This window comes from Crocuta crocuta, unplaced genomic scaffold (genome assembly GCF_008692635.1).
Source record: "Crocuta crocuta isolate KB4526 unplaced genomic scaffold, BGI_CrCroc_1.0 scaffold186, whole genome shotgun sequence".
Taxonomy (NCBI): Eukaryota; Metazoa; Chordata; class Mammalia; order Carnivora; family Hyaenidae; genus Crocuta; species Crocuta crocuta.
In genome coordinates, this window is record NW_027551569.1 from 8,408,806 (window position 1) to 8,435,864 (window position 27,059).

The window sequence follows — 27,059 nt, forward strand, 5'->3', positions numbered from 1 at the left end:
TTAAAATTAAAAAACAGGAACGCTTGGGTGGCTCCGTCAGTGGAATGTATGACTTAGGTCCAGGGCATGATCTCGTACTTCATAGGTTCGGGCCCTGTGTTGGGCCCTCTGCTGTCAGTGCAGAGCCTGCTGTGGATGCTTGGTCTCCCTCTCTCTCTGCCCCTCCTGCCCCTCCCCTGCTTGTTCTTTCTCTAAAAAATAAATAAACTTAAAAAAAAAAAGCATGCCTATCAGGCTCAGTCAGTGGAGCATGGGACTCTCGATCTCACGTTTGTGAGTTCAATCCCCATTTTGGGCATAGAGCTCACTCACTAACTAAATTAATTAAATAAAATTCACTGACAAATGCAAGCAGCTGTGAAGACCAGTGAGCTGTCTTGGAAAGGAGGGAGGTTCTTATATCCCCTGCGTGTTACCTGGATTAGGCTGGAGGGTATCCAAGGGAAAAAATAAGAAACATATCAGCATAGGAAACAGCGCAGATGAAGTTAATAATGGCAGTGAATGTTCCCTATGCTCTTAATTTATGCCAGGTGTTCTTCATGTGTAAGTTAATTTGATCTCCACAGTGTAATCGTGAAGACTCCTGTTGAGGAAGGTAATAGCCAGAACCCCCATTTTATAGCAGAGGCATAGAGGGTGCAGACCTGCCAACTACAAGCTGAAATGCCTTTGTGGGGGGTGGGGAGGCCGGTGTCATGTTTTATTTATCTAAATTGTTCAGTATCATACTCTGCCCAGGTTTGCACAATCTGCATCTGTCTATCAAACTTCCTCTCCAAATCTGTCAGCAAATTGATGCGTTAGGAAGCTAATGCTCTGTTTTCCCACCAGCCAGCCGCAGACAGCTATGCACATACAGGTTGGAGAAATACAACTTTAAGAGTTGTCAGTAATTTGGCCAATCAGGGAGCAGCTGGCCTTAAATTTGAGAGGGTTTGTGGGCATGAGATGAAGCCTAGCACGAAGGGCAGGGTGGAGGTTGGTGTGTGCATGGGGGTTGCACCACCTCCTTCCAGAGGTCCTAGCTGAGTACCTGTCACAACCTTCGCTGGGAGTCAGTGGCGGATACAAAGGTAGGAAACTACTTTCACAGCCTGTATGATCTCCTCTGGGAGGTCATATCCGTACAACTGGGCCATGACTTTGCCTTACTGCCTGGTTACTCAATGCGTGTGTCAGGTATCGAATACGACAGCTGTTCGGAGAACGCAGAGTGTGGCGTGTCTAGAGTGGTTGGGAAGGCTTTGGGAAAGACGCGAGGCCAAAAACTCCTGGAAGGATGGGTCATTTAGAAGTGGGACAGAGTATGGGGCGCCTGGGTGGCTCAGTCGGTTAAGTGTCCGACTTTGGCTCAGGTCATGATCTCACGGTCCGTGAGTTCGAGCCCCGCGTCGGGCTCTGTGCTGACAGCTAGCTCAGAGCCCGGAGCCTGTTTCAGATTCTGTGTCTGCCTCTCTCTCTGACTCTCCCCTGCTCATGCTGTCTCTCTCAGAAATAAATAAAACATTTAAAAAAAAAAAGTGGGACAGAGTAGGGCAGTGTAGGCTAGTGAGTAATTCTTTTTATTTTTTATTTTTTAAATGTTTTTATTTCTGAGACAGACACACAGCATGAGCAGGGGAGGGTCAGAGAGAGAGGGAGATACAGAATCTGAAGCAGGCTCCAGGCTCTGAGCTGTCAGCACAGAGCCCGACGCGGGGCTCCAACCCACGCAGTGAGATCATGACCTGAGCCGAAGTCAGACGCTTAACTGACTGAGCCACCCAGGTGCCCCTGACTAATTCTACTTTTGATTCTCATGTGTTCTCATTAATATTTCTATGTATATTCATTTATATTCTCTCAAAAGCTTCATGTTTTCCCTAAGTACTCCTCAAAAATACCCCCAAGAGGACAAGACTTATATGTATTATTTGTCAGACCTTTTCTGTTGGTCCAAGTCAAGGATTGCCACTTGTTGGGCCGTGGCGGGTAGTTGGCGTTTTAAGGGCCTGTGCCTTGATACTTGCAGAGGCCGAATATGAATGCGCTTAGGTGAGCCACGTACCCTCGCTTTGACACATTCCTTGCCATTACTGTCTCACATCTATCCTGTCTCAACACTGATGTCACGTGCCTTTGTAAACACTTGGATTCGGAATTCAGGATACTAGGAAAGACCTCATTGAGAAAAGGAAAAGGAACTTGAACAAGTAAGTTCTCATTTAAGTGAAATTCCCTTCAGAGCTTGAGAGCCTTAGTTTAAAATCATCTGCTCTTTTCCCAAATCTCATCTTAAACTTTCTTTTGCTTTTTTACTAAGGGAAATAACTGGTCTTTCTGGTTTAGGCCACTTTTCCTTCTCTTTCCCCTAACTAGTGCATGGCTGCTTCAGCCTGGGAGGTTGAAACTTAGAAGCCTGGAATCGCATGTAGATAATGATTTTTAAAGTTTGGGCGCCTGGGTGGTTCAGTCAGTCAGTTAAGTGTGTGACTTTGGCTCAGGTCATGATCTCCGGGTTTGTGGGTTCGAGTCCTTGTCAGCTCAGAGCCCGGAGCCTGCTTGGATTCTGTCTTGCTCGCTCGCTCTCTCAGAAATAAACTTAAAAAATGATTTTTTCTTAAAGCCTGAAAAGCCCATGTCTATTTAATTTATGTGATTTTTTTCCCACTGCATATGAGTAAGGGCCTGGTGGGAACAAATTAACCTGAAAAATACATTCAGTATAAAGTAGTGGATGAAAACAGGACTAGAAATGAAAGCTACCTTTCAACATAAAATTTTCAGTTTGCTTTTGCAAATACGTTCTTTCTTGGCATTTATTTTGGCCATTTTCTGTCTCTTAGCTTATTGTAGTTGATAAAAGGCTGCCAAGCACTGTATTCTTGTTTTTTTGGCCAATGATTTTTTTTTCGACACTGGGATAGTTCTGTGGCCTAGCAGAAAAAGAGCGCCTGTGGTTAGAACTGGGGTAGACGCCCAGGGAACTCCCAGCTCACCAGTCAGCTCTGCCTCTCTCTGACTTAAAGGCGAGCCCTCTTCCCAGGTCTCTATTCCTTGGTTCCTGCTTCAAAAGATGAAATGGGCATTAGTCACTGGTGGGCATTAGTGGTGGTTTTGAGCGAAAGCCCGAGTGTGTGAGGTGTTTATAATTTCCAGGGTAATCAGGAGAGCTCAGTACCTTCGGTAGCTTCCTTATTGCCTTTTGGGAAATGAGCTGGTTCTTCCTGAGGTTTCCTGTTGTGAGGATTGGGGCAGGTTGGGCCAAGAAGGTCGAGGGTAAGGATCAGGAGTCCTTGGGTTGCCTCTCCTGGCTGGGGAGCCTGGGGAGAAATAAGCCAGCATCGAGGGGAACTTAGGCATGTGGTTGAAGGGCCAAAGCACAGGCTCCCTGCCAAGTGCCTTCATGTGTCGCCTTCCTTCCTCGGCAGGCATTGAGTGACCGCTTCAGTGGTGAGATCCCCGATGACCAGATGGCGCACAGCTCCTTTTTTCCAGATGAATACTTCACCTGCTCCTCCTTGTGCCTCAGCTGTGGGTAAGTGAGACTAGCCATCTTGGGAAAAGAGACTCAATTCAGACTTCAGTGCACGTGCAGATCACCTGGGGTCTGGCTCAATCACAGACTCCGAATTAAGGATGGGCCGGGGTCTGAGAAGGTACATTTCCAACAAGTTCCCAGGTGATCCTGGCAGTCGGGGACCACACTTTGAGGTTGTAAAATACATGGTTCTGAAGAATCTTCTTAAGAGTCCCACCTGGTTTGGATGGGAAATTGGCTGGCTTCCGGTTTGGGCAGTTTTTACTACAGAAAACTTTAGTTGCTTCTGTTTTTCTGTGTTTCTCCTGATGAGGCTTTTGATTGTAGTCGTTAAACTTCACTGATACTTGGTAGCTGGTGTACAAAGCTCTGCGGTGTAGGTATCAGACCTGGTCGACTCCTTTCACTGTGAGCAAACTCAGAGCACTTTAGAATCATCCAGGGATCTTGCAAAATTCTCAAGGCCTGGGCTTCCCTTCCAAGGATTCTCACTTGACAGATATGGGGTGGGGCCCTCACATTGGTACATTTTAAAAAGGGCCCTCAGATGACTCTAATATGTTGAGAATGCTGAGTTAGGGCAGTGCTTCTCAAACTTTATAATCTGTGTAGTTATCACCTCGGCAGTTGGTTAAAATGCAGACTCTGAACCAGAAGGTCTGCTTTTAAGATCGCACATTTCTAACAAGCTCCTGGGCGATGCCTGTGCTGCTGGTCTGTTGACCATGCTTTGTCACGAGGGCTTTAGGCGCTGATTCTCACATGCTTAGCGTGCATGGGAAAAACCGGCAGAACGTGTTAAAACAGATTGTTGGGCCTTGCCTCCTCCCCAGATTTTGATTCAGTTGGTATGATGTAGGGCCTGAGGGTTTGTAGTTCTGATAAGAACTACAGGCAATGCTGATGTTGCTGGTCGGGGCCACACTTTGGGGATCCCTGGACTACTTTGAGCTATTGTTGGCTCTTAAATCACAGTCTGGTGACTTGTGCGACGGAGCTCAGGGGATTTCCGTGCACGCAGTCTCCTGGTCTTGTAGACCCTTCCCCACTCCACCCCCCTCATCCCCATTGAATTAATTGTCTTTGCTCATATCTGGGACCTCTGGCCCATGTTCTCCAGACTTATGCATTTAGGGGAGGAGCCCTGGGCCTTTTATTGTGAGTGGGTTTTTTTTTTTTTTTTCTTGCATAGAACCGTATAGGCTACCTGCTGAGCACTGAATCGCCACCACCTTGGCTCTGAATATGTAACAAGGATTTGGCTCTTAGATTACACAGTCTGGGCTCAGAGCATTAAGGATTTTTTTTGGTAAGAAAAGAGGGATGGTCGTTGCCAGTATGATTTACCTTCCTTTCTGTTTACCTCCTAGCCCAGCATGAGGGTCTTAGGCTCTGTTGGATCAGCACTTCCATTCTAACAGCCTCCCCAGGATTTCCAGAACTTTCCCTTCAATCCTAGTGAAACTCTAAAGTCCTGATCTCTGCTTTTGCCTTGTCAGAATGGCAGAGCTCACTGTTCATTTGGAAGGTTTTCCCATTCAGCTTAAGCCTCCTCTTACTATATTGCCAAATTTTGGAGGTTGTTTTTTGTTTTGGATCTTGGCAGCCTGTTCCGGTTAAATTTCCCATTTCGTGCTTTTTGGATTTGGGGGTTTGCTGAGAGCCATCCAGGTTTTATCTCCTGTCAGGGTGGTGTCTTCAGGCTTCTGCACTCCTACTGTGGGACCAGGTGGTTTTTCTAGCAAGAGGTTCTTCCTTCTTTTCTCCTTTCTCCACACACAAGGGCAATAGTGCCTTTGAGTGCTGTGTATTCACATACAAGAGAGGTGTGTGGGTTTCCGAGACCCACGCTGCGCTCTCTGTGTTCAGTACTCTGGGCCCAGTTTGTAAACAGGGCCTGGTTTCGGCCCTGGGTCTGGCTCAGAGTCAGACTGCGTAAGTGGCAGGGGCTTCTGTCACGGCCTCACTGTCCGCTTTTGGGCTTCACTCAGGGCTGGATGTAAGAACAGCATGAACCATGGGAAAGAAGGAGTCCCTCATGAAGCCAAGAGCCGCTGCAGATACTCCCACCAGTATGACAACCGAGTTTATACGTGCAAGGTGAGTGCTCTGAGCTTCTCCCTGCTCGGCTTTGGAGAAGAACTGGCTTGGGGCCACCCTTTGCACCCCAAAGAATTTGATACTCAAACCGAAGATCTCTGGAACTTTTCCCCAGCTCTGACCAAAAGAACTCCGATGCCTTTGTTGTTGGGGCTCTTTAGTTTATTTATTTATCGACTTTTCAACAGATTTTCCGTCTATTCTGTTGGGCTTACAAGCCAGGGTCCTGTCCATTGTTCATTCTTCTCCAGAGCAGGAGGGCCCTGCAGAGGCCAGTTGAATGGACTGTTTCTGTGATGGGTATAATCTGCGGCTCCGTTTTGGGGCCTGGGGTTGGTACACCCTCCGTTCATGACTGTTCAGGGCACTGGCTTTTTTTAGAGCCACGGTCCTTCCTCTGATGTGCTGAACCCTGGGTCTATAAAGGCTCGGTTGGTATGGCTTGTCGGGAGGGGGCTGGAAAGGGACCTGAAGAGGCCAGGGGGTCTGGTGTACAGAGAAGAAGCTGGCAGAGTGCTCCATGTTTCAGGCCTGCTACGAGAGAGGCAAGGAGGTCAGCGTAGTGCCCAAGACCTCCGCTTCCACTGACTCCCCCTGGATGGGTCTCGCAAAATACGCCTGGTCTGGGTGAGTTTAAATGATGACGATGTAGCTGAGGTTTGTTGGTGTGCTCTCTGCCAGGTTCCTGGCTGGGTAACGGTGTCCCTTTGCCTTCCTTGTAGGTATGTGATTGAGTGTCCCAACTGTGGTGTGGTCTACCGCAGCCGGCAGTACTGGTTTGGGAACCAGGATCCGGTGGATACGGTGGTACGGACAGAGATTGTTCATGTGTGGCCTGGAGTAAGAGCTCTTCTGTTTTCTTCTTGTATTGCTCAGTTTTCCACATGTGTGGAAAAGTGGAGCTTGTTTAGAATTCAGGTTAACCATGCATTTTAATATATTGGTGGTTTAGGAAGGCGGGATCTGGAGAGCCTTTCTTGTTCAAGACTGTCAATTATTTTCATTTCTTGGATATATATTAGAAGCACAGCTTTAAATAGATTAAATGTTGGCCTATTGTTATACTGCCTTAGCAAATAGAATACTTTTTCTCATTCTCATTTCCATAGGCATGTTTGTAGAGATGCAAGTATTATGTACATGCCATTTACCTGCTTTTTCCCATCCCACCATTTTATTTATTTATTTATAAAAAAAGTTTTTAAATGTTTTTTATTCCTGAGAGAGAGTGAGCGCATGATCAGGGGAGGGTCAGAGAGAGAGGGAGACACAGAATCTGAAACAGGCTCCAGGCTCTGAGTTAGCTGTTAGCACAGAGCCTGATGTGGGGCTTGAACCCACGAACTGTGAGATCATGACCTGAGCTGAAGTTGGATGCTTGACCGACTCAGCCACCAAGGCGCCCCTATTTTTATTTATTTTTTAAGCAGGCTCCACACCCAGCATGGGGCTTGAACCCACGACCTTGAGATCAAGCGTCGCATGCTCCACTGACTAAACCAGCAAGATGTCCCTCATACCATTTTATTTCCACACCCCTTTTCATGGTTTTCCTTTGTAGTCAACTGTGTAAGGCTCTGTCTTATGCTTTAGTTTGATTCATCATCCCCCTCCCGTTTTTAAAAAATGTTTAAGTTAAAAAAAATTTTTTTTTGAGAGAGCGCGCGAGAGTGTGCACATGTGTGAGTGGGGAAGGGGCAGAGTGAGCGAGAGAGGGAGAGAGAGAATCCTAAGCTGATAGCGTGGAGCCTGATGGGGGGGGGGCTCAATCTCCTGAACCATGAGGTCATGACCTGAGCTGAAATCCAGTTGGATGCTTAACTCGACTGAGCAAGCACCGAGATGCCCCTTCCCCATCACGCCCCTGTTTTTGAATATTCATGCTGTTTATAATTTTTTTTATTAATCAAAATGCTATAGTGACATTCTTTATGTAGGAAAGCCTTTGTTCTGGGAAATTTTCTTGCAGTATAATCTAAGAAGTGAGATTACTGTAGACCCTACTTTTATTTATACATATATACACTGAGTCTTTTATGTTTTTAGACTCTATTTTTTAAATTTGACTTTTGAATTTAATTTTGAGGTAGCGATGTGGTGATTTCATTCTGCATCAAACCACAAATCGCACTTGGAATTACCAGTAAATCATAATGCACCTGAATCCTTTTCTCTTTGTAGAAAAAAATTTTTTTTTTCTCTAGGGAACTTCTCTTACTTGCTGGTGTTCCCCTTGCTGGGTGACTCCTAAGGCCACCAGTCAGCCGGACCAGGCTCCTTGCAGCCATCTTGAGCTTTCCTGGGTCCTACAGCTCATAAAATTGAGGATTTCGTTAGTGTTTTGTTCCTCCTCTCTCCAGTTTCCAGCCCCACTAAAATTTGTTCCTGTGGTATGGTCTCACTTCTGGAGCTCACCCTCTTGACATAATAGGCCAGGCCATCCTGTCCCAAGGACTTAACGTGGCCTTGAACTAGTATAATTTTCTCACTGTACCTTTTATGACTAATGTCTTTTGTTTTTGGATCTGTTCTTGTGAAAACTGTTGTCTCTATGATGAATGTTTTATTCTAAGAAAGTAGTTCACTTTTAGGCCACATTGTTCATGGTCCTTGGGATTTGGGGATACAAGCCCCTCCCCTTCTGTTCGTTCACTCACTCATTCATTATATGAACTTAGGTTGGTTGAGTACTGTGTGCCCAGAATTGAACTAGACACTTAAAAATACAAAAATGAAAAAGAGGTTATTTTTTTCAGAGGGCTCAGTCTAATAGTGAGTCAGATATGTAAACAGATAACTGTCTTTACACATGGGAATAGGATTCTTTAGAAGAAACTGAGAGGAAGAGCTACACCTAGCCTGGGGTGGGGGGCTTCCTGGAGGAGGTACCATCCTTACTCGAGTATCTCCTGGATTGTACATGTTGTTTGGCAGGTAAGGCCTGAATGGAACAGCTGTGCACCAGATCTTCTGGTCATCTTGAAGGGAGTAAGTCAGTAATGACTGGGTGGCTGTGGTATTGTCTAGAAGCCGGAGGGACTCTTGGTCAACTCGTCTCTGCCAGGGAGTTTGTGGTTCTGAGTTGACCGTGATGAGTGTGCTACTCACCCGAGACCCCTCTCCTTCCTTCCTTTTATTCTTTTTGGAGCCTGATGGGAGCCTGCATTTTCATTTCAGACCGATGGATTTCTGAAGGACAACAACAATGCTGCCCAGCGCCTCTTGGATGGGATGAACTTGATGGCTCAGTCGGTGTCTGAGCTTAGCCTTGGGCCCACCAAGGCTGTGACTTCCTGGCTGACAGACCAGATCGCCCCTGCGTACTGGAGGCCCAACTCCCAGATCCTGGTATGGTGTGGCAGGACGCCCCTGCGTCCCTGGCATGGCCCACTGCCCGTGCCGTTCTGCCCCGTTCCAAGCTTCTCCTGTGAGGGAGGTGTGGGATTTTCTCTCGCAGTCAGATTAGCTCCCAGAGTATTAGAAAAGGTGGGGCGCATTGAGGCAGCCAGTGTTCTCTTTGCCCATTGATTTCCCTTTGTGTTACTCTGTGATTATTTTCTTTCTGGTGGGTTTTAGTTTCTTTGCCCGCAAGGGCTAGTTATTATTGGTTAGATAGATGTCTGAAGTCCTAGATAACAGAATCTGGAGGAAAAGGGTATCTCGAGGTCATTTGGCTTGGTTCATAGATCTCTTCAGTACCCACATCAGGGGAGTCCCCAGCCTTGACCCCAGCACCTTGTGACAGGAAGCTCCTTCTCCACCAACTTCCTGAAGGCTCTTTTGAGAAGCTGCTGGGGCGAAAAGATGAATTCTCATTGGTCTTCTGGCTAGAATCCGCATAGTTTTTTCTGAGAACGCTGTGACTCAGCTAAATAGGTATGAGGTGCCTTTCCAGGCATTTCTTGGAAGAAAAGGATGGTCACAGCTGTGCCTCAGCGGGTGTGTTCCACGTGCCTGGAGGGTTTCGGTTCTCTGCATGACAGCTTCTGGGTTCCTGCCCTTGCACTGGTTCCATGTCCTCCCCCTGCGCCGCGCTGACTCTCCTCAGCTGAGCAGAAACCACTAATGCGTGCCTCTCTGTTTGTTCTGGGCTGGAACAGAGCTGCAACAAATGCGCTACATCCTTTAAAGATAATGACACCAAGCATCACTGCCGGGCCTGCGGGGAGGGCTTCTGTGACAGCTGTTCATCCAAGACCCGGCCGGTGCCCGAGCGAGGCTGGGGCCCTGCGCCTGTGCGGGTGTGTGACAACTGCTATGAAGCCAGGAATGTCCAATTAGGTAACGTGGGGCCCAGTGGCTGCTAGGGTGGAGGGCCCTCTCTTTGGCACTGGGTACTGGGAAGTAGACCCCCACTTGCCTGACTATAGTCCTTTTTTTTTTTTTTTTAATGTTTGTTTTTGAGAGAGAGATCAAGATGGGGAGGGGCAGAGAGAGAGGGAGACAGAGGATCTGAAGTGGGCTCTGTGCTGACAGCAGAGAGCCTGAGGCAGGGCTCAAATTCCCAAACCAAGAGATTACGACCTGAGCTAAAGTCTGATGCTTAACTGACTGAGCCACCCAGGCGGCGCCCCATAACCCTGTTCCTAATCCGGTCGCTCTTCTAAGGGTAGAGTCCAAGGGGTGCTAGTCCTGGGTCGGGGGGTTTAACCCTGTCCTGCGTTTATCAGACATGGCTTAGACTGGGGCCCCTTCCTGGAGAAGGCTCTAGGCCATGCTCCTAGAACCTTTGTGGCTCCCTTAAAGGAAGCTTCTAAAACCACTTCAGAGTGAGGTAAGGGACTAACATAAGTCAGTTGGTTTCAGGGTCTGTCCTGACCCACAGCCCCGACCCTTGTAGTCTTTACAGGGCAGCAGCGCGTTTGCCCCGAGTTTCCCATTTGGGAAATGACTGAGAGACGACGGCTTTTCCTTTCTCATTGTCCACAGATGTTACCGAGGCACAGGCAGACGATGAGGGCGGGACGCTGATTGCTCGGAAGGTGGGCGAGGCTGTGCAGAGCACTTTGGGAGCTGTGGTGACAGCCATCGACATACCCCTAGGTGAGTGTAGTGTGTGTGGGATGAGTGGTTTCACGGCACCCTGGGCTGTCATGCTGACAGAGGCTTGCCGGCTTACACGGAGTTGGGCAGCAGGGAGCTGACTGAAAAGTGACATTTTCTTGCTTCTGCATACCTTCATGTTTGTTCCTGGAGGCCATTGCCTCATACTGTTTATTGCTGTGGAACACACTGCCTGAACACGTCAGGGCTTAAAACAACCACCATTTTATCACGTCTCCCAACCTGGAGTCAGGAATGGTCATAACTCTGGTCCAGGGGCATTGCTGGAGTTTCCATCTGTTCCAGTAAGGCAGCCTCGCTATCTTGAGGCGCCAAGCCAACCTCACTTTACACTCTGGGTACTTTGGCAGGGGTACCTGGAAGGTTGGCTTGGTAGAACCTGTCTCCGTGTGTTCTCCAGGCCTCTCTTTGTGGTTTCTCCAGTGGGAGTTAGACTTTTCACATGGGGGCTCAGGACTTACATTCCAAGAGACAGGCAGTAGAAGCCACCAACGTCTTAAGGTCTGGGTCTGGAAAGTGGTACTCCTGCTGTAGTTTCCCATAGCCACAAAGCCTGCCTGGATTTGAGGGAGCGGGCGGGAGTGTCAGAGTTTGTGGCTGTCTTAAATCTACCACATCAGCCAGTTCTTCATTTAGGATTTAAGATCTTTATTCACCTCTGGGTGTGAGGGGTACTCGTAACTAGGATGGCAAGGGGAAGGGAAACGCACCAGTGTGGAAGGCTCAAGCAGGGTTGGCTGGGCCTGGGGTGTTTCTGCCCGCCGCAAGGGAGCAGAAAGGCTCCTGGCTTGGCTGATGGTGAACACTGCTTGGATCTGATTTACCACCAATGGGGCTTGAAGGTGAGCAGATGATGAACTTTTGACTCAAGGGTGTAGGACTAGGTTTGCCCAGGCTGGAAGCTCAGGTTGCATCCGCTCTCAGGGCTACCCGGGAGAGGCAGGGCTGCCCTTGCCACAGAGAGCCTGCCGTCTGCTCACCACGGGGCTCGTCTACTGCGCGCTCGCTGGCTGGTGGGTCCCAGCCAGGGTGTTAGACACGTTCTTTCTTATAGTCTGCACAACTGCCCTTGAAGGTGGCTTGTTGAAGATGAGGAAGCCGGGACCCTGAGCAGTTGGGTAATGTCTCCGCCCCCTGCAGCCGCTGATTAACACGTACTCGGTGGAGCTGGGGTCACGATGAAGGGATGTCCCTGCTCCTGGGGCCTGGGCTGTTTTATCATTACTCCGGGGGTCACCTGGGAGCCCAGGGGACGCGCAAGCCTCTGTGCCTAGGCCCCAGCTCCAGAGACCCGGAGCCGCCTGGTACGGAGTGATGGCCTCCGTAGGGGACCGTGTGCGCAGCAAGGCTGTCTGAGGAGGTGTCTTGCCCGACGGGACTTGCGTGCTGGTTCCGCGTACCCCACTCATCGTTGTTGGCTCCCCGCAGGTCTGGTGAAGGACGCGGCCCGGCCGGCGTACTGGGTGCCTGACCACGAGATCCTGCACTGCCACAGCTGCCGGAAGGAGTTCAGCATCAAGCTTTCCAAGCACCACTGCCGGGCCTGCGGACAGGGCTTCTGTGACGAGTGCTCCCATGACCGCCGGGCCGTCCCCTCTCGAGGCTGGGACCATCCTGTCCGAGTCTGCTTTAACTGCAATAAAAAGCCCGGTGACCTTTAACCCCAGCTCCCGCTCCGAGTCCTTCACAATTCCTTAGGTTCTCAGGGTTAGAAACAGAAGTCTCATTGAGGTAGGCCCTCCTCCCCGGCACCTGTTACAGTGTGTCCTCTACTCCGCCCAGGGCCACTGTCCTGCGGTGGGGACCTGGGGGAGCCTGGCCAGGGCTGAACGTGTGAGCCCCTCAGGGCAGGGGACCGAGCAGCGTAAAGGGGAACGAACCTGAATCCACTGCATTTACTTCAGTTAAAAATAAGAAATCTACAACTCTGAGTATATCCATGTGCAAGGGAGGTGGCACCTAGTCGGGCTGCTAAGGGCTGGGAAGGCTTCGCCCAGTCTGTCCTCAGCACAGGGATAAGGTGGCCGTGGCCCCAGGTCTTCCCCCCCCACCCTCCAGAACAGAGCCAGGTTCAGAGCCACTGTGTCACTAGTCACCTTTTGCTTCTTCTCTGTGAGCCTTTGAAGTGTCTCCTTTCCTTGCCTTTTCCCAGGTACCTCTTGCTTGGAATAGCCGGAAAGGAATCCACCTGGGCCCTCTGGAATCGGATCCCCATTCCTGGCCTAGGCCTGTTTCAGTCAGAGACTGCCCAACTTAGTGTGCAGGTCACCAGAGTGGGTGGAAGGTGAGGGGCGGGGTCCTCGGCCCTGAGAACTGGGGAGAGCACAGAAGGAAACGGGCCTGCCGCCCCAGCAGTTTCCTGCTTATTGATGCTCCCGTGTCCACTTGGCTTTGCCGGAGGCCGCGCCCTGCTCCTACACACAGCACCTGCTTCCTTCCCCTCCGCCCTGCAAGCCCACCATCTGCTTCTGAGTGTTGCACTAGGATTTTTATTGCTTATTTTGAAGTGTCTTAATTCTCTGTTCCCTGATACATGACCCCTCTAGCTATTGGAGGGGTGATCATGAGAAATCTTCCAGGGAAACCGCAGTGAATGGACTGTTAGTTGTTTTAAATATATATAAATATTTCAACGGATAATAAAGGAAAATATTCTCTCTGGTTCTTGCAAGAGAAGTCAAACTTTTGTTTCTCATCAAGAGCCGGGACCTCCATCTCTCTTGTGACTGGAAAGAGACTGTTGTGCTGAAATCCTGTCGTCCTGGCGGATTTTCTTCAGTGGCCAAAACCGAAGAATTAAGCGCGGCATAGTTCTTGACTGAACTGGTGGGTGGGCCGAACTTCAGAGAGGTACGTGGCAGTCATTCCTGGCACGAGTGTCAGTGTGACGTGAGCCCTGGAATGTGTTGGTCCTTCTCAGACCTGCCCCCTCACTGCCTCCTGTGGCCCACGGACTCAGGCCATACTCTAGTACTGTGTATTATCAAATTCGCCATTATAAAAGAATCTTCCTGCTGAATATGGACTGTGCTCTTTCCTTTAACTTCATCAGTAAATCTTGCCGCCCTCTAGTCCAGAGGAAAGTAGCTGGTGGCTTTCAGAGCAGAAACTAGTGAGAGGCATGTTTCTAGAGTGGTCATATTTGGCCAGTAATCCTTCAGCTTGTTACTGTAATGAGAATGTAAAGGTGTAGCCAAATATCACAAACCAACCTAGGGGTTTTCGTGTCACGATGATGGGTTGTTTTCTGCAGGGTTTTAGACAGATGGCCTCCTCCAGCTGTTTGCTAACTGGGAACTTTGTGGCTGTTCCTTTTGAGAATGAGAACTGAAGCTCCTGAACTTTCCGCTGGCGAGGGCTCCGCACGTGCTCACTGGCCATGCCCTGGTCCTGTACTTGGGCTGTTCATCAGAGCTTTCCAGGGTGGGGGTGACGGGCTGGCCCCAAGCAGGCAGCCCGCGTCGGGCAGTGGCAGCTGCTCCAGGACTTGTGTCCTCAGGGTTTCACTCGGAGCTGTGGGGCCGCAGTCCGCGGGGGGTCCTCTCACAGAAGAGACTAGGTGCTGCCGTCAACCTAGGGAAACCCTGGGGAAAAACGGTTTTCCACCGTTTTATCTGTCACTTCCCTCTTCATTCCACTGCCCGGTCTCCTCTGTCCAACTCCCATGTCCATCCTTAACTGTCTCCCCCTTCTAGTGGGCGTCACACTCTGGCCTCAGCAGCACCCAGATGAAGAAACAGAACATAACTGCCACTGCGAGAGCCCACTATCTTGGGCATCTGAGAGCATAAATTAGTTCCCCTCTGTTCGGGGGTGGCTGCATAGTCTTGTCATGCATTTCTGGTTTGGGTACCTGGCTGGCTCAGTTGGAAGAACATGCGGCCCTTGATCTCCATGTCGTGAGTTGAGCCCCACGTCAGGCGTAGAGATTACTTAGGAAGAACAAATTTCGGGTTTGAAGGACTTGCTCCGAGGTGGAGGAGATAGCTGGGGACGCGGTCTCTGAGACCTGTGGCGAAAGGCTTCAGCCGTGGCTGAGAACCAAGAGGTCTCCAAAGCATGGGACCCGGTGGGACCCTTCCACGGCCCTTGGGGTTCACGTTGCTGGTTTGCTGGTTTGACTTGTAATATACAGGTGCCAGTTAAATGCCAGGGACTATGCTAGGAGCTCTAGACGGTTGATATTCTCACAACCACACTGGAAGGCAGGGGTAGGGTTTGTGTTTTACAGCTGAAGCTACTGGCTCAGAGAGGCTCACAAGTCCAGGGCTGCCCGGCTAAGGAGACTTGAAGCTGGGGTTTGAGTCCAGGCGGGCCTAGAACCTGCCGTGCCAGGTCTGCACCCCGTCCCCCACCCCTGGCTGCTGGCATTGCAATGTAGAGTATCTCTTCAGTTTCCTTCCTCCTTGAGTTGTGAATTCTTTTGCATTTCTGGATAAGACACCGGCCTTAAGAAAATTAAGAGGAAAAAGGTACCTGCTACTATTAGGGCTTAAAAATGGACATTTAATCATTTGCGTTGGTCCTCAGGTTCTCATGGTAAAGAATACTACTTCCCTTTTACTAAAACTCAGGGAAACTGGTTTAGAGATGAAGCAAGTTGATCTAACCTGTACCAATGGAGCTAAGCTTCCCAGTTGTTGAAAAACTAACAGTAAAAGTTTCTAAAACCATATTTACATTTTCAATTTCAGAACCACCATCAATGGTGGAGGGGAGGGCAGAAAATTGAACCCATGTTGGAAGCCCGTAACTCTTATCACTGATGGACTTAGTTTTAGAATTTGAGTTCTCCCTTCTGTTAAACTACACCTGGTACAACTTTTTTTCTTTTTCTTTTGTACCTGGAAAAGTCAGTTATGAAAACTGAAGTGTAGATGGTATGGGGCTATTTGGGGTTAGGGAAGGTGTCATTTAGGGAGATGTTCCTATGACCAGCACCATCTTTAAAGCTGCCAGCTGTAGACAACAGCAGATCTTTCCGGGTCTGGTGGTCTGTGGCAGAGCCCGCTCATCTATAATGTTAATACTGAAGGACCTCACCCACTACCATGGCTTCAGCTGCCACTTTACTCTGATCATACGAAACCCTTAACTCCAGCCTGAGTCGCCCTCCAGGCTCTGGCTCCATCCATCCTTAGACAACTCCCTTACGTTTCCCGACACCATGTCCCCCCAATTCTGGTTGCCTTTGCTTGGATTTGGGCTACCGCAGAGAAAGTCCTTTTTGCTCTTGGCTATAGCCGCTTCTATTCAAATGAAGCCAAGAGCATAAGCAGAGGGGAGGGAGGAACAAGCCAGGAGGTGAGCAAAGACAGGCCAACCAGGTCACTTGTAGGGGACAGAGATGGCTGGTCTTGAGAAAAGTGGGCAGAAGGGAAAATTAGGTCCGGGCACCTGGGTGACTCGGTTAAGCGTCTGACTCTTGATTTTGGCTCAGGTCATGATCTCATGGTTCATGGGATCAAGCCCTGTGTTGGGCTGCACACTGCTTGAGTTCTCCCTCAAATATTTATTTAAAAAAGGAGAAAACAGGTCAAACTGAACCCAAGACCTTAAACTTCCAGGGGAAAAGTAACTATCACATTCCTTTAAGCACAAGGAGCCTAATAGATTCACAGACTTGAGCCAAGACGCTGCTGGTTCTGTCATTTATTAGAAGACCTGGAACAAGTCACTTTTTTGTTTTTTTCTTCAGTATATTGGAGTGACCATCACCTACTTCACAGGGTTGTAAGAGCTAAAAGCCAGTATGTTGGCAGAAACTGTTTATTCTGCATGAATACCTGATTGTGGCAAGTGCTAGGAAGTCCAAGCTTTCTGGAGGTTTCTGAGACTTAAACAGTATGACTTTTACAGATGGAAAGGGGGAGTACAGCTTGCTCGGAGGCCCAGGTGAGGGTGGATCTTGAAACATTTGTGGCCTGAGGCCAGGTTGGAGGTGGAGATGGGCAAAAGAGGTAAGGCACACATGATCCAGTCTCAGGAGGCCACACATTTTATTCTGGGGCACGAGAAGCCTCTGAACGCAGGGACCCAGGAAGGTCAGTCCCACAGCGGGAGCCATGCAGTGGGCAGCCTGGAGAGGCAGACACAGCACCAGACCCCAAAGGAAGGGGAAACAGAATTCAGCCTGCCATTTTTGGAGATGCTTACTGTGGGAGATTTAGACCAGGCCAGATCTAGCGCTGACCGCTAAGTGTGGCTAACCTGGTCTTAAAGGACACTTCTGGGGACCCTCATGGGGGGCACCAAGCAGGCTGTTGGTGCCCTCCAGACAATGTGGGGCCAGCTGAATTCTAAGGTGGCTGCACGCAAGATAGGGTATGAAGCCGGTGTTTACCTCCTGGCCATTTGAAAACTTATTAGAGAGAGACAGAGAGAGAACTGCTCTCTCATCTGTCTGCACGGCTACAAGCAAGCAAACACCGGGAGTCAGGCAGGAGTCTGTCATAGCTCAGTGCTGCTGCCCCCACCGCCTGCTCATTCTTTACTTTCCGTTGTCACCTGGGAATGGCAACATGCGTGAAGAGACCTGCACATGAAAAATGCTTCACTGAGACTACGTAACAGAACTCACCTGGCATTCTCCTCAGTGGTCCTGTTGTCCCCACTGTTTGGGGAGCGACCAGAGTTGAAGAGCCCCCACGGGCTCTCAGCTGCACAGGAACCATATAGAACCGTGGGGAAAACCGCATTAGATGAGCGGGACCAGTGATTTTAAGTTGTAGATCCTGCGATGGACGAACTGGTATATTAGGATAACTGAACTTGAGGGGACAGAAGGATGAGTGGATGTCAGGTTCATGGCTCCGCATTTATGCTTCCTTGCGCTCTCGGGTAGGGGCACGCCACTTAAGTCACTCTAAGAGACGCTAGTGACATAGCCACCTGGACCCTTCAATTGGCTATGTATTTCCTGGGACCTAAGTGCAGGTCAACATGCCAGGTTGAAGAGATACAGGGACAAAACCTAAATGAATGTTGGTAATTAGTAAGTGTATCTCTGGTGAGGACCAGAAAAATTTATTTACCGGGTGATTAACAATGAACACTCAGCTCTGCACACTTCCACGTGCACCAAGCCGCTTCCTGCCTTCTCGCAGCACAGACTGTGACACAGGAGTACTGTCAGTGCCTAGAGGCGCAAGGGCAGCACAGAGCATGCTCCCCAGCCTTCTGGTTCGAAGTTCTGGTCCCTGCTGAACAGGTCTGGGTGCCCAGTCCTCTGCACCTGTCAAACGATGCTAATAATTTTTATACTGCTGTACCTCCTTGGTGCGTTGTTGTAAGGATCAAAGAAGATGGGGGAAATCTTTATAAAATATGAGCTACTAAAATTATATTAAGATGTAGGTAGCTCATCTATCAGGTGACTAACCTGATATTCTCATCTTTTGGGGGGCAGATTTGGTTTTCTGTACATTAATTTGTACTAGGGTTCTGGCAGGAAACAGATGGAACAAACACTCAAGGGAGTAACAAGTTCCTGAGCTTGCAACAGGGAGGTGCAGTTAGTAGCAGATGTGAAGAGACACATAGAAGCTGCTGGAACCTAGAGAGAACTATGTCCCAACAGAGGCTGTGGCGCTGGGTGGAGAACACAGCTAAGCCCCCCCCAGCCCAGCAGGAGGGGAGCTAGGGAGCCCACCGTTGTAGTCCATGGGCGGGGGTCAGCCTCTTGGGGCACGCGCAGAGCAGGCAGAAGAGGGCACACTGGATGTGGAGGGGCAAACGTAAGCTCTCCAGCAAAGCCATTAAAGCTGGTCTGTCTGTACCTGTTTCTACTCCTCATCCAAGATATGAGTAGACGGAGCTGCAGCTGGCTCACTGCTAGAGTGGCCAAGCATCATGATCTTCTAAACTGCTGACAGAAGCAACACACCACGCATCGTTCTTTCTAGTTTATTGTTCAGTACAAAGACAGGCCTTGAAAACTTTGTATAAACATCTCACAAACTGCTTCTGGATTACAAAAAAATGAAAGCCAACTTTCTTTGAGATCGGGACCTTAACGCTGACATTCAGATCACCATAACAGGAATAGGAGCTTTTGTACCTGACATTCTGGAAGGTGCTTCAACAAAGGCATGCTAGGGCCTGTTAAAACCTCCAGCATCTAGAAAGATCCATTTTTCCTCCCAATGCCTATGAATGGTAATAAAAGGGGAATCCAAGATCTGCTACTGTTGTTGAACTAGTCTCAAAAAGCTTTTTAATGACCACCTCCCAATCCAGCCTTCAATTTTTCTCTAGAGACTCAGAGAAAGAACTCCCGCTTCCCCTTCTCCCCAAGTTTCTCCAGGCTGGTGTACACCTTTCTGTGACCCAGGCACTCACACCAAAAGCCTCACTCAATCTCATTAGGCTTCTTGAAATGGCTTTTGGTGAAAGAAAACGTCAATTTCATTACTGCCAATCTTCAACCCTTAGCAAAGTTTTTGTTTAAAAGGTGTGTGTGTGTGTGTGTGTGTGTGTGTGTGTGTGTGTGTGTGTGTGAGAGAGAGAGAGAGAGAGAGTGTGAGTGGGGCACAGACTATTTAAGAAATTCAACAAGAAACAAGTACCTTTTATGAAAAGGACTTTTGAGGTCTCTGAGCTCACAACTTAACCGAAGTAACTTTACTGAAGTGTCTCCACTTAAAACACAGCACCTTCTTCTTAGCAGCCGGATGGATGGGATCTGTGTACACAGCATCCATTTAAAATGCCCTCACTGGAAACAGGAGCTGTGGCAGAGGCATGGCTGCTCCTCACTCCCTTCAGTCAAATCCACATCCCTCCAGGCGGCACCCTGTAGAATTAGTTGTAGGCGAAACAGTAAAGGTCCTGCTGGACAGCCATGAGCAACCCTGGGGCCCCCCGGAAGCCCCCGAGCCGAGAAGAGAAGGCCACGCTGGGGATGTCAGACTTGGAGGTGGGGTGAGGGGAAGGTATGGTTCTTAGCAGGCAGGCATCATGGAAGCTCCAGATTCTTGTGTAGCAGTCCTGGCCCACTAAGAAAGAGGGAAGACACAGAGCAGGTCAGGGAGGAACACACGGGAGAAGCTGTGTACATGTGGACGTGGCTTCTCACAATTTCTGAGGCTCAACAGGAATCCACGGGAGCCAAAACACAAATGCAAATGGAAATTACTTCTGCTGCTAGTATGTACTTCTTGAGAATCAATGTTCCAGGTCTCCCTGTGCTCTAGGAAACACAACCAGTTGCAGGAATTCAAAGCGACAAGACGCGATGGTTGCGTGATACCCTGGATCGTGCCCCAGGCATCTCGGCTGACAGGTGGGCACTCTGCTTCTCTTGTCAAGGCTGTTCAAGGGCCCAGCCCCTCTGGTCTAGATGACCTGCAACTGATTTACTTTGTGTGAAACAGTAGCTAGGAAGATCTCTTCACTTTAATACATCCTGGGGACAAACCGGGTGACAACTCTCCCCAGAGCTTTTTCTAGTTTAAAAAAATTTTTTTAAAGTTTATTTTGAGAGAGAGCATGAGTAGGAGAAGGGTAGAGAGAGGGACAGAGAATCCCAAGTGGGCTCCTCGTTGGCAGGGTGGATGTGGGGCTCAAACTCATGAAACTGAGTTCATGACCTGAGCTGAAACCAAGAGTCAGACACTCAACTGACTGAGCCACCCAGGCACCCCGTGCTTTTCTGGTTTAACGGCTCAGTTGGTTAGACCCCATGTCTTTAGGCTCAGAGCTGTGAGGGATGTGGCACCTAATGACCACTGGCTGTGGCAGGCCAGACACACGATCTCTGCTACTGGAGATCTTCCAGGAAAGGAGGGCAGACCTTAGAGTTTCCCGGATGTCACATCTGTGCCTCTGGCCAGCTGAGACTGTGCTCCCTTGGCTGTGGATGGATTCAGGCCACGCGGTTCACCGATTGCTGCAGCTAGCCCACTACACAGGTCTGCCTCTTCACAGGGCTTCTCTCTTTTCTATTATCCAGAACACAGAAGCTCTTAGATGAAAACTTATGGAAACCAGACTGAAATAGGAAGCTAACTCCTGCTGGCAGTGAAAGTAGTAAATAAGCCTGAGAAAGTCCTAACCAAGTGACACTTCTTGCCGATGGGAAACAAGTACATTCTGTAGACATATTTGCAAATGTGAGGGCTTGACAACACCAAGAACATATTCCTTCTGTCAAGGGCTTCCTATTTGTCAAACCACTGAACTTCCATGCTAACAGAATATTCTGTAGCCCAGAAACTGCAAAGCCTATGATCAACCTGTAGCTACTTTCAAAGGGGTTTAGTGGCTAGACATCTCTGCTCCTACCCTGCAGATCATGGGTCCCCACAGATTGTGGTAAGGGGGCCAGGAACCAGTTCTGTTACAGTGACCCTAATTTCTTTTCTCAGCATCCTGTTAGAAAGTGAGCTCAAAGAACAGGGAGTGCAAACTTTTCAACAGGATAGGATATGGGTCACACTGAACGCTGACCAGGCGAACACCCACGTTGCCCAAGCTGCTAAATTTTATGGCACCTAACTTGCCTGTTACTGAAGTGACGTTCTCCCACTGATGGGGGACAGAGGGCTTTCCACCTAGTGGATGCATAACTGCTGCTTACTAATGTCCTATTCTACGTTCCATCTGGTCCCCCCTGACCCCGGAAGTCCATAGTCCCATGTATTCACTTCCGATTTGGAGTAATTTCCCCCCCTCTGCCATTTTACTTGACAGGACAGCAGGTACCTGCTACCACGATTCCTTCTTCCTCATGCACATGCAGGGGCAGGTAGGCATACTCGTTCACATGACCTTCGTACTGCCTTAAACACTTAGTGGTCCTCAGGTCCCACAGCTTGATCTGTGGAAAGCACAAGGGCCATTAGAGAGTCTAGCAGGCACACTGGTGAACCTAGGCGTGGAAGCCAGGGAGGGCAAGGTGGTGTCCAAACTCCTTCAAGTTAGGAAAATCTAAATTTCAAAAGTACCAAAAACCAGTTTCAGGTCTGTCTAGCTCAGGCTGGGCTCCAGCTCTGCACGGCCCACAACTCGCCTCGTTTCCAGCTGCTTTTTCCTTGCTATTGTCTTACGTGAGGGTCTCTTCCGAAGAGCCTTTCATCTGGCAGAACTCTGGGCCAGAGTTTGAAAGAGTCAGTGCTATCCTACCTTTCCTGCCATGTCGGATGCCATCAGGTTTTGCTCTTCTTGGAGGATCTGCACAGAGGTCACTGCTGAGTCGTGGAACAGGCGTGTGGCCTTCCAGCCCTTGCCCTGATTTCGACAACGCAGATCAATGGCAAAGATCTCCCCAGAACGACAGCCATTAAACAGCAAAGGAGCCTATGGAAAAAGGGACTGGTTGGTACCTCCTCCTCTAAGGCGGGAGGGGTGAGCCTTCAGCACGCCTGCCTCACACCCCTCTCCCAACCCCTGGGTCAGAGGTGTGGGCTGACGGCCTGGTGGGGATTTGAGCCTCAGCATAGCTGGAAGGGTTCCTGAGGAAAGGGTAAGAGAACTGGACCCCATGTGTCTCCCAGGGTCCTCCCCACTGGAGGAGACACTGGACCCTTAGGCTTCATTCTGTGGAGCCCACATGATGGCGCCTCATCTCCACCAAGGAAGGTCCTTTGTGAGAAGCGAGGGTGGGGAGCATGGAGTAGGAGCGAGGGGAGATCCGGGAAAGCTGTGAAGGGTGGCCTCCCAGACAGGGTAGATGGCTGAAGAAACCTGGACAACACTTCTGCGCCTACTGCTGACTACACGTCGGCAGTTTGCACACTCCTTCACGGTTTTAAAGAAAGATGGCATTTTTAATAGGAGAAGTCTTTGAAATGTAGGAATGATTAGAATTTTGTCAAATTTATAAAACATGTAATCTGAAAGCTATGTATGAGGCTATTTAGTGTTGTGAATTGGGACTTAATTTATACATTAAGAAAGTTTACTTGTCCTGATGGCTAATCCAAGTACTTAAGAAGTGCTAATAGTTCATTTAAATTGGAAGTTGTTTAAAGCCAATTTAGGCAGCTTCCTGCCCATGGGTCCTGTCCCCATGCTTTAATAAAATCACCTTTTTGCACTAAAGAAAAAACCCCAAAAACCCCAAAAACCCAAAGCCAGTTTAGCCAGGCCTTTCTGAATCAGCCAGCTCTCCTTCAAGGCAGATATAATCACCAACTGAACCGTTAAGCCTTTCTGATGTCCTCTTTTTTTTCCCCTGGAAAAGAGGGACAACCAGATACCACACAGAGGAATCCAATTTCAGTCCAGCAAAATTTCCACTCTTGGGAAACTTTATACCCCTCCCCCCCTTCCCAATCCAACCAACCATGAGAGTAAACTGCTGGGCCAAGACATCGCTGTTGGTCCCAAATGACTGTCGGTGTCCTGTCACCACATTGGTCACGAGGACTCGCCGAGACAAGCCTGACAGAGACAGGGATGGGCCAGAAAGACAAGGATCACTCACAGTCTGGACAGTGGGTTTGAAGTCTGTGAAATCCTTTACACTGGGAACCCGTGGAGGGCAGCCGCGGCTTACCTGTACTGAAGCAGTTATTTGCCTGGATGTTCAGGGACCACGCACAGGACCAGGCCCCGGGGATCCGGAAACTGCACAGCATGCCGGGCCGGTCTCCTGTTGATGGGGACAGTGGCCATAAATGGTGGCTGCCCTTGAGGGATGGAGATCTCCTCTGTGCTGCCAGCCCCATGACCACTAGATCTGGGTAACCTCCAGTAATGGCTGCTTGGATCTATTCCTTGGCCCCATTCTGGGTTTTGTGGTAGCAAACAAGAGATACTCCACTGGGGTACCTGGCTCAAGAGTGGTCACTCTGAGAATGAGCACATGAATCTTTCCTGCCTTCCCAGCAGTAGTGTTAGAACTAACTGCCGTCAGAGAAGCAGTGTGGTGTTTTTACAAGAGGGTTTCAACCCCATATCACATTATTAGATGTGTGATCTCAAGGAAAACCTTTTGAAAATAAGCCTTTTAATTAATAAAATTGAGGGGCGCCTGGGTGGCTCAGTCAGTTGAGCGTCTGACTTTGGCTCCGGTCATGATCTCATGGTTTGTGGGTTTGAGCCCCACACTGGGCTCTGTACTGACAGCTAGCTCAGAGCCTGGAGCCTGTTTCGGATTCCATGTCTCCCCCTCTCTCTGACCCTCCCCTGTTCTTGCTGTCTCTCTCTCTCAGAAATAAAAAACATTAAAAAAAATTAACAAAATTGACAACAAATCCTAAGTATATAGTTTAATGAGTTATTACAAAGTAAGTATAGCTATATCACCATCTAGGTTAAAACACAGAACATGCCAGTACCCTGAAAACCCTCCCAATTACAACCTTCCCATTCTTCCCTAAAGAGAACCACTATCCTGACTTATGACACCATAGACTAATTCTACAAGGTGAAGTCTGAACCTCTTTGCCTCACTCTCCTCACCTGTAAAGCTGGGGTAACACAGCTCCTGCCGCACACACTTGTGTACCATGGAACGGCAGGCAGCAGGCTAAGTGTGCATCACCTTGTACCCTCCCGTCCCCCGCTGGGGTAGGTGCTCTCTTCACAGATGTTATGCAATCTGCTCAAGTCGCTAAGGGGCAGAGGGCCCATGCCACGTCTGCCCGAAGCCTGTATTCTTGTCTAACTGGTCCTAATTCTCCGAAAGACTGAAGACTTAATGTCCAGGACACTGCCAGGAAGGAGAAGTCCAACTGCCTTCGGGCACACAGAACGCAGGCGTCCCCAGGAGCATCTACCATGCTTCTCTGCGAGGTCTGTGCGGGCGGCCCAAGTAAATACTCTGACCTGCACTCCTTACGTATACTTCCAGCTGTTCTGGCTGAGGCGACCCCAATGGAGGGGTGTGTAAAGATGCACAAGCTTTTAGTACAAATCCTGGGTCCGGTTTACGGAATCTTCCTACCAGAGCTTCTGTAGGCTGTCCCCACCTGCCCTGCGGTCCCCACCCTTCCTGTCCAAGCCTTCACCACAGGAGTCTACACCATTGTTGTGACCACAGCTCTTGGGAGGCGGGGACCGAGACCTCCTTCAGAGCACCTCCTTATCCAAAGGAAAAGGCCCCAGTACCTGGGTGACTACTGACAAACAGTGACGCAGGGAGCAGGGTGGCACAGCCTGGAGTCTCTGCGATTCCCATGAGGCACAGCCTGGAGAGCTGTTAAGGACAGTCAAGTACAAGACTCTCCTCTGGGAAGAGAATGGGCATTAGTACCCTTCAAGAAACTGATGCCATGAGTCAGATTTAACATGCTTACATTTTCTAGATTTAGTTACAGATTTTTAAAAAACGTTTTAAATGTTTATTTTGGGGGGGTGAGGGGGACAGGGGGACAGGGAGATAGAATAAGTTGGGGCAAGGGAGAGAGACAGAGGGAGACACAGAATCCAAAGCAAGCTCCAGGCTTGAGCTGTCAGCACAGAGCCCAACACGGGGGCTCAAACTCACAAACCATGATACTGTGACCTGAGCCAAAGTCAGACATCTAACTGACTGAGCCACCAAGGTGCCCATTTCAGATATCTTAAAAGGAAAAGAAGTGTCACAGTTAAAAGTCTCTCTGACCCCTCCCCAGTCCAATGCTTCCCTCTCTCCTACCCAGAAGCAAATTCTAAAACTGGTCTGAGGTTTGGGCCATGCTCTCAGAGTATCTTCTACAACTTTCCCATCTCCACTGTCTTCTAGATTCACCTGTATTGAAGCTTGTAACTCCCATTCCTTCATTTTCACTGTGGATGAATACACAAATCATCTGTCTTGTGTCCTGCTGATGGGCACTTACGTTGTTCTGGGGTTTTCTGCTCTGCTGCTGGAGCGAGCATCCCTCTGGTATTCCTGTGTCCTATTCCATGTGTGGGAGCCTACTTTAAGGCAGTGTTTTCTTGAACCCACACTAGGAGTTTCATTTTACGCTACCACGCATTGCATTCACACAACTAGCTGAAACAGAAATTTTAGAAAATATTTACCCTTACTAAATATGGAACTGATTATTTTCTAGTCTGTTTCATTAAAGAAAAAATGCTCACAACGGATTTAATGGCCCACAGACAGAGGTCATGACTTGCAGTTTGCAAACAGGCTCTAGTGTCTAAACCTAGTATGGAAATCTGGGGTCATAAGAGGTTTCAACATAAAGGGGTCTTATTAATTTACTCACACCAGCGTTTCCTCCATCTGCCAAACTGGGCACTATCAGACTTTTAAAATGTGCGCTCATCTGAACGGGTATAAAGTGACATATCATTTTAACTTCAGTTTCCTGGGCTACAACTGGATGTGCTGATCCACCGGGTCACAGCCTTTTGGGTTTCCTTTTCTCTGAACTGCCTCCGCATGTCTACTGGGCCGTCTGCCTTCCAACTGCTCCACCTCCTTTCCCTTCACAGGTGGACTTCTCTCAACAGGAGTCTGTGTTTCCCCACTTGCCTGCCCTCCTGTCACTCTCTCAACAGGAGTCTGTGTCACCCCACTTGCCTGTCCTCCAGCTCACCGAAACCCAGGTCTGACACTCCTCTTCCAGTGAGGTGTTCTCCCCAAGGTCTCCAACGGACCGTTTCTCACTCTGATCAACACCTTCCAGTCCTGCCTGTGGCTACGCGACACTTTCCAGTGACACGCCCCTTTGTGGCCTCCACAACTGCTCTCTCGGAGTCCCCTCCTCGGGCCTCCTTCTCTCACCTCCACTCCCTGGCCTAGATGCTGGGCCTCTGGACTCGTGCCTCTCTTCCACTCCTGCTCATCCGTCACAGTCCCTCCCCCTGCCCTCGCTCTTGCAGCAGCCCTCCACCTGAGGTCTCACCATTGCCAGCCTCTTACCCACACTGCTTTGTAAGAAATGCCTCCATGGCCACAATCTTCCAGATCATTCCAGCACCCAGGGCCCCACCTTGCCAGAGACATCAGATATCAGACCATTTACTGGTGCCCAGTGTGCCAAGCTCCCTCTGCCTCTTCCTTCTACTGTGAGCTCCGTCCCCTCTTTCCCATGTGGGATCACCTCCAGGAAGGCCGCCCCAATCCCTTCATCCTGCTTGTGTCCAATTGCCCCACGGCCGTCACTGTATACACTGAGTACCTGCTGCGCTGCCATCTCTAGCACCTTGCACAGGGATTGCCTATCAAATCAACAGATTTTGGAGGAAAGAACACATACCTCAGTGAAAAATGTAAATATCTGCAAAGCAATCAAGCAACATTACTGATAGTCTGAATGTGGGGTGTGTGCACATCACACTGCCTTGGGTGGTAAGCCCCATGTTAAATATAACAGTACAGAGACTGCTAAAGCTATAAATGGTAACACAGAGCTGGGAAGCCCAATTCCTTCCTAAAGAAACCTCTTTTGCTTCTGGGTTTGAGGCCGACGATGTGGGGAGGGACTAA

The 27,059-nt window shown here is 49.3% G+C and overlaps 2 protein-coding genes across 8 annotated transcripts in view; one reads left to right on the forward strand and one right to left on the reverse strand.

Annotated features, from left to right (window-relative positions):
- Window positions 1-13,706, forward strand: part of ZFYVE1 (zinc finger FYVE-type containing 1) — a 49,567-nt gene extending 35,861 nt beyond the window's left edge. For 3 of the 4 annotated variants that reach the window (XM_077750630.1, XM_077750631.1, XM_077750633.1), the window contains 8 exons: window positions 3,414-3,520; window positions 5,515-5,623; window positions 6,153-6,250; window positions 6,346-6,463; window positions 8,801-8,971; window positions 9,724-9,904; window positions 10,553-10,666; window positions 12,116-13,706. In XM_077750630.1, coding sequence (XP_077606756.1) covers window positions 3,414-3,520; window positions 5,515-5,623; window positions 6,153-6,250; window positions 6,346-6,463; window positions 8,801-8,971; window positions 9,724-9,904; window positions 10,553-10,666; window positions 12,116-12,348 — 1,131 coding nt within the window. In that variant the 3' untranslated portion in view covers window positions 12,349-13,706. Of the gene's footprint in view, window positions 1-2,173; window positions 2,196-3,413; window positions 3,521-5,514; window positions 5,624-6,152; window positions 6,251-6,345; window positions 6,464-8,800; window positions 8,972-9,723; window positions 9,905-10,552; window positions 10,667-12,115 lie in introns of those variants that run through there. The other variant, XM_077750632.1, reaches the window with a different exon arrangement.
- Window positions 13,707-18,576: 4,870 nt separating this feature from the next.
- The window catches only part of DCAF4 (DDB1 and CUL4 associated factor 4), a 33,354-nt gene continuing 24,871 nt past the window's right edge, over window positions 18,577-27,059 (reverse strand). For 2 of the 4 annotated variants that reach the window (XM_077750834.1, XM_077750833.1), the window contains exons 10-15: window positions 24,743-24,822; window positions 23,187-23,282; window positions 22,974-23,071; window positions 21,812-21,985; window positions 21,392-21,506; window positions 18,577-19,683 (exon numbers count right to left, since the gene is read on the reverse strand). In XM_077750834.1, coding sequence (XP_077606960.1) covers window positions 19,490-19,683; window positions 21,392-21,506; window positions 21,812-21,985; window positions 22,974-23,071; window positions 23,187-23,282; window positions 24,743-24,822 — 757 coding nt within the window. In that variant the 3' untranslated portion in view covers window positions 18,577-19,489. Of the gene's footprint in view, window positions 20,629-21,391; window positions 21,507-21,811; window positions 21,986-22,973; window positions 23,072-23,186; window positions 23,283-24,742; window positions 24,823-27,059 lie in introns of all 4 variants that reach the window. The other 2 variants (XM_077750835.1, XM_077750836.1) reach the window with 2 other exon arrangements.